Source organism: Equus quagga, chromosome 1 (assembly GCF_021613505.1).
Source record: "Equus quagga isolate Etosha38 chromosome 1, UCLA_HA_Equagga_1.0, whole genome shotgun sequence".
NCBI classification, from domain to species: Eukaryota; Metazoa; Chordata; class Mammalia; order Perissodactyla; family Equidae; genus Equus; species Equus quagga.
The window spans coordinates 40,161,949-40,175,351 of NC_060267.1; the positions used below are offsets into that span (position 1 = coordinate 40,161,949).

The following is a 13,403-nucleotide window of genomic DNA, read 5'->3' on the forward strand; positions in this document are numbered from 1 at the left end:
TTATTCACATCACTCAGAGCTGTTCTGCTTTCACTGTTTCATACTTTGGTTTTCACATGCAGTATATTTTTCGAGAGTCATGTCAAAAATATTATATATCCAACAACTAGTATGCACAAACCATTATCTATATGCTAACAGAAAGAGACACCATATCCACTCTCAAAGAACCTACAAAAAGTTGATATGAATGTGTACACATATGCATTAAGCTGAAAATAGTTTACAAGGCAATTTATCACAGTTGAATGAAAAACATTTGAAGAAGAGCGTCTTTCAGAGATGAGCTGGATTTGAAGATTGTGAGAGACATAGATTAGCAAACAATTAGAAGAAAACTTTTTCTAGGCAGGGAAAGGCAAACAAGCAGAGCTTAGATTAGAGTAGAAGTTAAAAGTGGATTGGGAGGGTCATAACCAAGAGACAAGAAAGAATGAATCAGAGTCTTGGAGGACGATTTTATGTAAGTGGTGAGATAGAAGAGATGGAATAGAGACAGGAATATAAGAAAGGTATGACCTCTGTTCTTGAGAAGCACACACTAATGAAATAGATTTATAATAGTTAAAAAAAAAAAAAAAGGAAAGGAAACCTATTAGTGAATGAAATGTATGGTCCTTACTTTTCCAGGAATGAAGAAAGATTGCATTAAGTTACTCCAACTCTCCCACTTGAACCACCCTTAGTGGCCCAAAAGGAAATAGAAAATGGTCTGTTATGATTAGTGGTTCCAAAGAGAGACAAGGGTGAGAATTCTTATAAAGAAAGCTTTACTCAACCTAAGACCCTTGCTCTCCATCTTGGAGAATCATGCTGTAAGAAATGGAATGAGTCAGACCTGAGTGCTTCTCCACAGTGTAATTCACCGATGGTGATTAGAACAGAAAGCTGACTGTAGGCTTTCCCACACTCACTACCTTCATAGGGCTTCTCTCCATTGTGAATTCTCTGATGCACAACAAGCTGTGAACTGTTACTAATGACTTTCCCATAATCATTGCATTTATAAGGTTTCTCCCCAGATGGATTCAATGATGTACCCTAAGGTTGACTCTATAACTGAAGACATTCCCATACCCATTATATTTATGGGATTTCTCACCAGTGTTAACTTTCTGACATATAATGAGGTTTGAGACTTGATTCTATATTTGCCACATTTATAGCGCTTTTTGCTTGTGTCAAGTTTGTGACATAAAATAAGACATTTACTCAGACTGAATGCCTTGCCACAACACATTCTAAACGTCTCTGACGTGAATTTGCTCATCGTCAATAAATCGAGAGTTCTGATGAAAGGCTTTTCCACACTGCCTACATTTATGTGCTTGTTCCCAGTGTGGAGGCTCTGATGTCAAATAAGACATTTACTCTGACTGAAGGCCTTACTACGTTCATTACGCTCATAAGGCTTCTTCTCAGTGTGGATTCTCTGATGGTCGATGAGGTTTCTATTGGAACAGAGAACTTTTCCCAAAAAATTCATTTATCCAGCATATTAGGAAAGTTTATAAGGTGCTTTTGAAGCAGAAAAGTTGTAAAGGTAATGGTATCAAGTTTTTACCAAAACTTTTTATATTCATACTAATAACGGTCTAATTTTTCTCCTAATTATTTAATTTCTTTTCTCAATTGTCTTGTGACTTTGGTTAGGTAACATTTTTGTGCATTCATGATAGTTTAACGTCATCCTTTCTACATCTCACTTATAAATCCTTCTCTCTACTAGTGTCTTCTAATCTGAGCTTCTGAGAAGGAGGATAATAAAGCTCATGGAGAGCAAAGGAGAAAGGATGATTCTAAGTCAGAGAGGGATGATTGACAGAAGCTTAGGAAGAGAAGGAGTTTGTGAGTATGACAACACCAGGAAGGGCTTTCTAGGCATGAGTAAAATCACAAAAATATTATATGGCACACTGACACATGAGCATCAATGAATTTTAAATTGAATCAAAACTGAGATGTTTTAGGTAATGATATTCTAGTATACTAGGCATGGGTATGTGCATAACCTAAATAAGCATGAAATTAAACCCAGTCTGCATGGGGTCACCAAATCAACTGTTTTGAATAAATCGAGAAATCAATTCAGTGAGAAGACCATTTTTTTTCACTGAACTGATGGATAGTTTATTTCTACACCAACAAATCATCTGATGAGGCTAATGTGATCCTAACTAGTCACAGTGTATCAAATGGAGCATCCAGTTTGGATGGGATTCAACCCTTTTTTCTTAAAATAATTGCACCGACAACTTAGAAATTGTTTTTGCCATCTCAAAAACATACAGTGAACTAAGCAATACAAAACAAAAACGCTCAACTTATCTCCTGAATAAATTGACTTACATCACGATCAATCCCCTTTATGCATAGGGCAGGGTTCAGAGGAAGGTGACAGGTATTTATATGCTGAAAGAATTCTTCTAGTCTGCCAATCTCTTTCTTTAGTACCTCCTGTAAAAAATGATCAGAAAAACTGTAAAGAACTTGGCTTTCCTTCAAGTTATAATTTTCTTCTATTGATTAAATCAACTCTCTAATTCCGGGGTTGCACACTTGCATGTTTTGGGGTCAGGTAGCTGATGTAGCTACATATAAGGAGACAGTGGGCTAAAGACAATGGGGAGTTTTGGCAGAAATGGGGAATAAAGGGAGTGTGCCCAATCTAAAGGACTTTAAATTCAATTATAAACAAAACCAAAGCAAAGCACTGTTCTGTTCAAACAAAACACAATGGATTCGACTTGACCTGTGGCCCACTAACTTGCAATACTTTCTTTAAGTAATTATTAACATGATCCATTTCTGATAATTTCCCGAAATCTTAGTTTGTAGCTCTCAAGATTTAGACTTAATAGTACATTTTAGGAAAAAAATTCACATATATTAGGAGCAATGACAAAAAATTATAATTGCAGATAATAGATAATTGTCAGAAACAGTAATATATGTGAACAAATAGTTTACTAAATGCCAATGAGTTTATTTCTGATACTTGACTCACTTCCTTCCATTGTCCTCTACACCTGTGGAAGGTCTGAGACCACAAACAACGCCTTTAGAATTGTGCATCCTCTGACAAAAAGAGGGTGAAAACAACAATAATTTGAAACAAGATAATAATAATAATTCAAAATAAAAAAAGCTCCTTTTAGTCGACTTTTGAAAACTCTTTAAGCCCAATTCTAAAAATGAGGATATCAGATTAATAATGTTAATGAACTCTTAAGAATTTCTTAGCTCTTATTCCTGGCTCTGGAATCTAGCAGAATCTAGATAGAATCTACTGCTCCCAGAATCCCGAAGAGCAAGGTGAGGCAAAATCCACTATGGCACTCTCTCTGTCTGTTCTCCTCTGCCTCATCTAGACCTGGATTTGCCTGAGAAATATCATGGAGGGGACTCGCTGTTCTTTTTGTTTAACTAAAATCCCTTCATTTCATATGGTTAGGTTTAATTAGTGTTTATTTAAAAAAATGGAAAAAAATAGCTACCAGGATTGTAAACTGTGAGAAATTACAAATGCTTCTCTCACTTCTTTCTTTTTCTCTTCCTATTTTCACGTGAGGAGGTGTTATTAGAAAAGCAGCCAGTCAAGGTGAGAGACATACATTTATTTGTGACAATAATGTCAATATCATTCTGGAATTTGATGAAAATGGTTAAAAAGGCACCAGAATTATTTAACTGTTGTATACATCTTAAATATGTGAGAGATTTTAAAACATAAGAAATAAAGACCAAACTTAGAAACAAATTTTGTAAATTTTAAACTAACTTGATTTGCTTTCAACCTTTTGTTTACCACTAGAAAATAATTACTGCATTTGCAGAAATATGGAGAAATTATGGATTTTTTTTTGCATTGCTCATCACGTTACGTGCCTTAAGGCTCTTCTGTGTATCCAGAGTTTATATGTTTCCCATTTAAAAATAAATTCCATGCTCACACTTTTTATTTTCCATGTTCTCCTAGGTAGATAAAGTAGCATAGCTTCTGCCATTTCTATCAAATGAAATGACTTCCAGCAAGAAAAATCTTTGGCTGGGAAAGAATTCTGGAACACTTTGCCTTTTACTATCTTCATAATATTTTATTGAAAACTCTTGTTGATTTTAGTCAGTGGGTGGAGAGAAACTATGAGCTCCCTTGAGGGCAAGATTCACGTTTTAGTCATCTTTCTCTCCTTACCTCCTAGTCTGCAGTGGGAACTTAATTGTTATTGAGTGGTGTTCTTAATATAATGAGTGAATGTATCTCCCTGCATCTAGAATGTGGGACTCAAGAGAAACTACTTAATGGTCTATACCAGTGAAGGGAACTAGTGATGCAGGTAATTTAAAAGAACAAATGTTGTTCCATTAGATAAAAAAAAAAAAAAGTATTGCCAGGTCCATTACCATAATCAACGATGAAAGAGGCACAATATTTTGACTATCATCTTACCATAAAAGTATTACTATCCACACCACTATTGATTTGTTTCATTTAATTTTATTTGCTGTGGTAAAAAAAGGTCTTTAAAAATGTGACTTTGATTAGTGCAATGTTAGAAAAATCTAGACCTAGATTTTGTATCTTGGACAAGGGTGTCCTAAAAAGTCCCCTCATATATTTCTCCTATGAGTCTGAGTTGTGCTGCCATCTTGAAGAAATTACTTCAACTGGCCTTTCTAGTCAAAGTACTTTTAAGTTGGACCCTTCTTGTCAGGTACTCTCTGGATGATACATGACTACTTAGATCAAAAAAACCATGTCCTGGCGATAGGCATTAGCACTAACTTTAGGACAGCAAATTGAAAAACAACTTGATTAAAGTAATTGATCTACGTGTCATATAACTAAGTGTAGTCAAGAAATTTGCTTTCTAACCTATGAAATTAAAACTTGATTGCACCAAAAACTTAAAAAAAAAAACCTTTACCACATGAAGATTGATTTCTCAACAAACCTGTCTTTGAGGGTCACTGGCAGACTTGACTTTTTCCCCAATGTCTCCCAGAATTTTGATAAGTTTCTTCTCCTTGGAAAACTCATCACTCAAGGCTTTCCCTGCACAGAATTGGAGAGCAGCCAACAGCTTCTGATACCAGCTTTTAAAATAAGCTTCATTCTGTGCATCCTTTAGCAGCCTGAAGGGAAGAGAGAAAAAGAATTCTTGTATCTAAAGCTGATTTTTTTAACCGCCTCCAGCAGGAACAATAAGTGCATTTCAGACTAATCCGTATTTGGTGGCTTTGGGGAGTTTAACAGTCTAGGATGGGGGAAAATGTTGTTTATTTGTTTTGGCAGTCAAGTTCCATCTGATAGCTAATGAGATTCCAAGAATGAAGAATCAATAAGAAACCTGCTTTTTCTCATTTCAATTCACAATGCACTTTTTATTCTTTCAGACTTAATTCTGTAACAAATACCTATCTTAAGAACATATTTTTGACTTCTTATTAAAATATGGACAAAGAATTTTAGAAATAGTATTAATAAGCGAATACACCATATTGAAACTCAACCATCAACCCCGATTTTTTCTGCTTTTCTTCAAAAGATAATGTCCCCATACTGTCACATACCTATATATCGTTCTTTCTTCCAGCACCTTCCCTTGATTACATAGAGGAAGATATTATAAAGGCAAGAGCATGGTTTTTGTTTCCAGGCATTTCTGGATTCAAATCCTAGCCCTACAACTTACAAGTAACTTAGGCCAATTACTTAACCAGGCTGAGATTTTATTTCTTTACTTTAAAATAAAGTTATAGAGGCGTATAGAACAGAGAATGAACTGATGCATTTGAAAGGGCTTAGTACAATGTATATACTAGTCAGTCAAACAACATTACTTCATCTGTGTCTTGCAGCCTCCCCAGGTCAACTTTTGTCATTGCCTGGCAGTCTGCTCATGTCACGAACATGGGAGGCATAGAACATAGGAAAGTAAGAATGCTTTGCTAGGTAATGCAGCAGTGACAAATATTTGATTACTCTGTCTGCCATGTGACAATTTCTATTGCCTTGAAACTAATTCCAATATGCCTACTTTACTTTCTATTATGCCCTCAAACATAAAATAGAATAAAAGAGATTAATTCCTTTGAATGTTAACCTCTCTCTGATTGATTCTTTTAATCTTAACTTGTCTCCAGTCTTCTCTTCCTCTGAAAAAAAATTAGCATTCAATGAACTAGAAGAAAATTATTGTGAGAACTGAATACTTGGGGGGGGGGGGGGGGGGGGAAGAAGATTAAATGCACAGCAGCCAAAAAATATACAGATGAGTTTCATTCTACATTCCTAATCTTGCATGTCTGACCAGTATATATTATGTTACAGAGACTCTAACAAGCACATTATTTTTATTTACTCTGTTTTCTGTTTGTACACATTAACTAATTGAATGAACCTGTATATTTTTTTCAGACGAAGGCTTGCTCCCTTGTTATTGTTATGAAGCCAACTTATCTTCTAGCCCCTCTTTTACTTTCTCAAAGGAACTATTTACTTTTGGAAAGCATTTTAAAGAAAAACTCAAGAGGCTAAAGATGTGTCAACAGAAAAACATAATCCATTTTTTGGGTTATTTTCACTGTAAGAAGAATAGAAGAGAATGAGAAGTTTTCCCACCCACATCTATGGTGAGATTTTAAAATGTCAGACACACAACAAACGAATCAAGTCATTATTTGGAGGCTCTAAGAAAATGAGTGTTGTGTGAGTGTGAATTGGAAAGCTGCAAGTACAAGGACAAACATGCAGAATTTCAAGATATTTTATGTAGAATTGTATACCTCAGATTCTCACAGTATTTTGAGGACTGTAGTAATATACCATTTTATAGTCTACTTGGGTTTCAGCGAGATAGGGAGTTGTTGTGTAGTGTACTTGTATATCCCATAGCGAGGCTTGTGAGCATTTTCCTACCCTTGAAATACTGAATCACTTGTTTTTTAAGATATTTAAACCTGTTCTGGTACATAAAAATATCTCTATAACCACCCGACTGCTATATACACAACAAAAGGAAAAGTTATTCTGTATAGAGGAAGTAATTTTTTTTTTTTGAGGAAGATTTACCCTGAGCTAACATCGGCTGCCAATCATCCTCTTTTTGCTGAGGAAGCCTGGCTCTGAGCTAACATCTGTGCCCATGTTCCTCTACTTTATATGTGGGATGCCTGCCACAGCATGTCTTGCCAAGTGGTGTGTATGTCCGCACCCAGGATCCAAACTGGTAAACCCTGGGCTGCCAAAGTGGAACGTGCGAACTTAACCGCTGCACCACTGGGCCAGCCCAGACAAAGTCATTTTTTCACTAAGTAATTAAAGAAAAGATATATTTTAGGGGTGGGGTCATAGGAACTGTCAGAATTATATAATTTGTATTCATAATACTCTTAATTTTTACTCCATTGGAAATGCATTTGCTTCTCTCATGAGCAGCTGATTCAAAGAGGAAAAACTCAGTTTGATTCCTTGCTCAAAATAAAACAGCACAGGGTAGACTTGCAGAGCGAATATGTGACTGTGTTCTAAAAAATATAAAAGAGAGGAAACCTCAGTGTATTCTGTTGTGATTGTTTTCCTTGTAGGATACGCCTCATTCAAACCCTGCATCCCTGCCAAGATGACACGCTCTCCTGGTGAGATCTGGTTCAAACTCGACGGCTTTTTACTTGACTTGTAAAGAGTTTGTTTTTACACATTGAAAATTGAAATCACAGAGTGTTAGAGATGACCACGAGAGGTCAATTAGTCTGTCCCTGTGTCCTTAGGCACAGTCACTTTAACTGACGAGAAATTAACATGTCCTTTAATTTTACACAACTGCAGAGAGAGTTGGACTATACAGGTTTGGGTGGAGGGTCACTCAGTTCTGCGACAATGACCTTCACTGCAAGGAAGTGTAAACCCCTCACGCCCACGCTGTTAGTTTTCACCCATTGTCTCCATTTGTAAAACTGTAGAAAACAGCTGGCTCCTCTCCCTTGAACATTACAGAAACCCTTTTCAGAACTTGTTGTCAGCTAGGAGAAGCAGTATTGCTTATGCCAAATAAAATGTTTCTTATTTTTTCTTTTTAAAGTTCAGGTCAAGGGACTGAGTAGTATTGAGTAAGCCTTGGTGTTGAAAGATCTAGCTTTTAAGATGCAGGCAATGCGAGCGGGTACAAACTGTGAGGTAAATCTCAACATGCCAGATACCTGTTTATCCTAATGTCTGCGAGATCCAGGGATGATCAATTTGATATTATTTTGTACACGTCTTATAGACTGTAAATAATGACAACAATAAAATGAGGATAAATGCATAAAACCTAGTTGATTAAAGGTTTTGACAGTGTTATGTATGAGAGGCTAAAAGCAAAAAGAGAAGGAAACATAACCCAGGTGACTGGGCACATTTGTTATAGGATATAATGAAGGTATTTGCCTAAATTAAGGGAATCATGGTGGACTCAGACCTAAGATAGTCACAAACTCCAGTTAGCATGAAATGGAGATTTTCCTCAGAAATTAGCGCTTTTCTCTATTTCTTCATGCACATAGCCTCTTCTGGTACCACAGTGAGTGACTCGTTAGAGCCACAGGAAAAGTACAGATGGTTCTCATTTCATCAGTCTACCAGCAGGACAGAACAAAGCAATCACATCATCCCAGCCCTCCTTGCCTCATAACCCCCTTCAGTGTAGGTCTTAATTTTAGTTCTCAACAGCAACATCCCATATCTTAGGGGATGCCTTAAATTTTTACCCACTTGTGTATTTCCTGTGAGTGAAGAGGGGACAAAACATTCTCACAACATCAGAAAACTGAACTACACAATGAAGACGAGCGATTTCAGGTTACTCCAGGACCACCCCTTCCCATTTCCTCCTGTGTTTGCTGCTACTTTACGTGGGGCAAGGTGCGTGGCTCAATAGATGACCAGTTTTTATGAGCACATGTGATTTTAGAATGTGACTTCTTCAAGTGTATTTATAACCCTGGGACATATCAAGGCTGAAATCTAATAATTTTTTTTTTTAAAGATTTTATTTTTCCTTTTTCTCCCCAAAGCCCCCCAGTACATAGTTGTATATTCTTCCTTGTGGGTCCTTCTAGTTGTGGCATGTGGGACGCTGCCTCAGCGTGGTCTGATGAGCAGTGCCATGTCCGCGCCCAGGATTCGAACCAACGAAACACTGGGCCGCCTGCAGCGGAGCGCGCGAACTTAACCACTCGGCCACGGGGCCAGCCCCTGAAATCTAATAATTTATATGGAATTATTAATTTTAAGATGTCAATAGTGTTGACGCCTTTACTTTACTTCTCAGTGGTTAAGAGATTTATTTAAAATTTCCCTAAACTGAGGAACTTGACACATTTCAGTCTTTGCAAAGATAACTGTTTCTTATGACTAATTCATTGAATATTGATTTGCTCTTTCAGAAATATAACACTAAACTTCTATTGAATTTTGCATGTAAGGAACATTATAGGGGCCAAGTCTGTAGATATATAATTTCCAATCAATAGGTATTTTTCAAGATGCATTTGTCAATAAACCATTTTGTAACAACTCAAATATAAAACTATTAAAAGGGAATAAATTCAGAAAATAATAAAATTTATACTCTAGGAATTGTATCCATTTTTAGAACACTTAAAATACATGAGAGGGGGCTGTAAGGTCTACAGGTGACTGAATTTTATCTCCATACCATGATTTATGTATCTAATATTTATTACTGCTTTGAAAATAATCTCTTTGAAAAAATTTCACATATATTCATACTTAATGATGCTCTCATTGTGCTCACACTATGTGGTAGATTTGATTATTGTTCCCAATGCTATGCTTTCTCCTGTGAAGAAGATTATAGATCTATGCTCTTTGCCCTGTGACTTCCAGTGCCTTCCGATAGGCACAGTCTACTTCTCCACACCTTGTCAGGGTTGGCCATGTGACTTGCTTTGGCCAATGGGATGTGACTAGATGAAATGTGTGGCCCATGTCCATGCAGATGCCTTAAATATGCTATCATGGATTGATTTCACCTCTTGTACTTGTGCTTTCTGCCATGAGAATGGCATTCACAGCTGGAGGCTGTCCTTCTGTCCAGCAGTGAGAAGACAATGTGGAGTAGAGCTGAGCATTGCTGTGTGGAGTCCAGTGGAGCCAAACAGAACTACAGCAAGTCTGCAGCCCATGTGCTGCAGGAATGAGAAATAAATACTTGTTGCTGTAAGCCACTGAAACTTTGGGGCTCCTTGTTGCTATGGTAAAAACTAACCATAGAACACACCAAGCTTTATATTCTTTCTTTTTTCCTTTTCTTTGTTTTGTTTTCATTTGTTTGTTTGTATTGCCTTTAGAAAGGGAGCATATTTTTTAAATATCCCCAATGTTAGCCCTGAGGATATTTTGGGGCAAACCTAATTACTGAAAATAAATAAAAGTCATCTGGAGCCAAGTCTGGTGAATTAGATGAGTGATAAATTTGAGTATATTATTTCAGATCAAAAAGACTATAAAAGTAATAAAAATGGCTTTCTTTTATGGATCATAAAAAAACCCAAAGGGTATTTCAAAAATGATTTGATCCGGCTCATTTGGATGTGTATATTCTGTTATACTGCTGAAATTTTAGCATTATTTTATTACTACTAACATACTTTTTGACTCATTTAAAAGTGTGAATAGGCCTATGTACCATCTGTTGCTTTGTCCAGCCAAGTGTTTGAGTATCTAATAGGAGATTCTCTCTGGGTGAAAATGCTGTACTAATGAGTGCAATAGGGCAATGGCAAGATTTTTTAGGGCTTTTATAACACAAGACTAGACAAAGGACATGATCACTGAGAGCAGTGAGGGAGACAGTACATGTAGCTGCTCTGGGAAACTAAAAGCTCTGCTCTAATGGAAACAGCTGGAAGACTGAAATGCCTGATTAGGGAGGGACTAACGGCTTTGGACGAGGAAGCATCTATATCAGCATGTTGAGTGGAAATTCCCTTGTTGCCCTGGAGTTAGCTACCTAAGATTAAAGAAAAAAGACAACAGATATCCTATACTTTAAGAATGGCCAAAGAAACAACTGGAGGTCATACAACTCTTCAAGGATTATTGGGAGATGGGATAAATGGCTATGGCACACCAAGTGTTATCTCCCCTACTGGACCTTAGTATATATTTGCAGGTGGAAGTGAAGGAGAGGGGTGTTTGAGAGTCATGAGTTATCAGCCTAAAGAGAAATAGAGTGGTTCCACCATGTCCACTTCTCCCTGCAAAGTCCAGTGAGGAAGGAAGCTAAAGGAGAGCCATTTATTCTGGTGTATGTCAGAATGGGAAACTGTCACCTCATTCCTAGGTTAGATTTCTGCTCTGAAAGAGTGTTTGTTGGTTTTCCCTGGGCTTATGTGAATAGGAAGAAAATGCAAGGGCAGGATGGAGAGAAGAGATAGCAAAGGAGCAGCCTGCATTCCTGCACCCTAACTGTTGGGCAAACCAAGGATGTGTGAGTTTCTCAAGTTTCAAATAAACACATGGAAGGTAATTATATGTGATCCTCTCCTTGTGTAGGAAAGGGTTGAGCCAAAGCCAGATCTCCTTTTGGGAAAGTCCTGCAAGGCTGCCCGAAGAATTCACCCACATGAGGTAGCCACCTTTGACAGTAAACCCACACAGGGCCTTGATGGAAAACCAGAGACCACAGACAGGGATTGCAATCGCTTGCCCCATCAAGTGTGAGGGTCACTTTTCTCTCTTTTCCTCCCTACTCCAAGATCAAGAGAAGTTAGAACTAGAAGAGAGAGACGAGAAGAGGAGTGAAGCAGTAGATCATACCCTCTACTCACTGCTGGTCTCTCAAGCTAAAGCTTGGCTGGCACTGGAGAATGGGGAGGAGGCATGTGTCAAATTGGAGAATAAAATGAAGTTTTAAATTGGACACAACTGGTGGGAGTTTTTTGATATTTAAAAGTGACCAAGAAACTATGGAATCTACTCTGGTTTTAATGAGGGAATGTGAAAGGGCAAAGGTAGTATTTTAAAAATAATGAAAACTTTTATTGGTGACTTACCAAGCTCAGTCAGTTTAAAGAAAACTAGACAAGACAATTAAAAATCTGAGTCAGTTCAGGAAGAAACACAGCTTCAGGAAATGCACTGATTGCACCGCACAAGAGAAAAAGCCTCAAAATGCAGCATGAGGACTGGAGGTTCTTGCCCCAAAGCTCTTAAGAGAGTTTGCTGAGATTTTTCTTTTCGCATTTTTGTCTCCTTTCTGCTGCTCACTGCTCTTAGAGAGCAGTGCCCATTTTGGCTTTGTTTGCGGATGATCATTACTAAGCACACAATTATCTTCAAGAAATAAAACTTGCTTCTTCAGCAATAGGTTATTAACACTGCATATATGTGGATATATGGGTATATATTTATGACTGGTTAATAGTTTATCATCATATTTAAATAAAATCTTTAATAGATATGACTGGTCACATATTTAATTATAAGCTTAAATAGTATTTTTCTGAATGAAAATTAGACGATTAGGTCTAATAGATGGTACCCAGTTCACATAAACACTTGTAATCAGGATTACTGTTATACAGCAGCATTGATCTCTTAGGATCATCTAAGGAAATATGAAGGAAAAAACGACGATGAGCAGATAAGTTCCCCTGAATAGGTTCCTGAATCTCTAATGAGGAATCAGAGCTCTTTCCACTCATCTTGCTGAGGGGCGTGGTCAATGTGGGAGCTACAGGTAAATAAATAAAACCCCTTCCAATCCACTCACATGTGCTCATATGTTCACATGTTAAATATACTGAATAATGTGATTTAAGAGGGGAAACTCTGTTCTCCTCTTCCCACTCCAACACACGCTTACTGCTTTAGTGTAAGTTATGTTATTCAAATCATTTTCCTAAATTAAGCACCGAGCTGTGAATAGCTGTTAGTGATCTCTCTCAGCCTCCGCTATTTTACTCCATACGTGCTTATTAATCCTGAAACAAAACAAAACAGGTGGATTCTAGCCCTGGGCACACTTTGGCAGAGAGAGCTATCTACGAGACCCTCCTGTACTACATCTCCTGTTTCTCACATTCTGGTTTTCTCCCTTTCCTCATCCCCAAGAATCCCGCTGCTTCTGCAGCTCTTCCTTTGCCAAAAACTCCACCGAGCTCTGCTCTGGGCTCCTAAGTAGTCCTTGTCCTTCTCACTCCAGTCAAACATGTCTCTCTCACTGTAAATGACACTCTATTCTCCAAGAACAATCTTACATGAGCTTGGAGCTGAATGACACTTTGAGATAATCTCTCCCACTCCTCACTTTCATTAGTTGAGGAAACTAAAAGATTAAGGGGCTTGCCTAAGGTCCAATGACTAGAACCCGGAGTTCTTAACTACTGCTCTA

At 37.5% G+C, this 13,403-nt stretch overlaps 1 protein-coding gene across 10 annotated transcripts in view; it reads right to left on the reverse strand.

The window, feature by feature from the left end:
• The window catches only part of PIK3C2G (phosphatidylinositol-4-phosphate 3-kinase catalytic subunit type 2 gamma), a 363,044-nt gene that overhangs the window by 116,541 nt on the left and 233,100 nt on the right, over positions 1-13,403 (reverse strand). For all 10 annotated transcript variants that reach the window (XM_046638270.1, XM_046638261.1, XM_046638263.1 and 7 more), the window contains 2 exons: positions 4,956-5,136; positions 2,350-2,457 (listed from right to left, as the gene is read on the reverse strand). In XM_046638270.1, the coding sequence (XP_046494226.1) occupies positions 2,350-2,457; positions 4,956-5,136 (289 nt within the window). The remainder of the gene's footprint in view (positions 1-2,349; positions 2,458-4,955; positions 5,137-13,403) is intronic.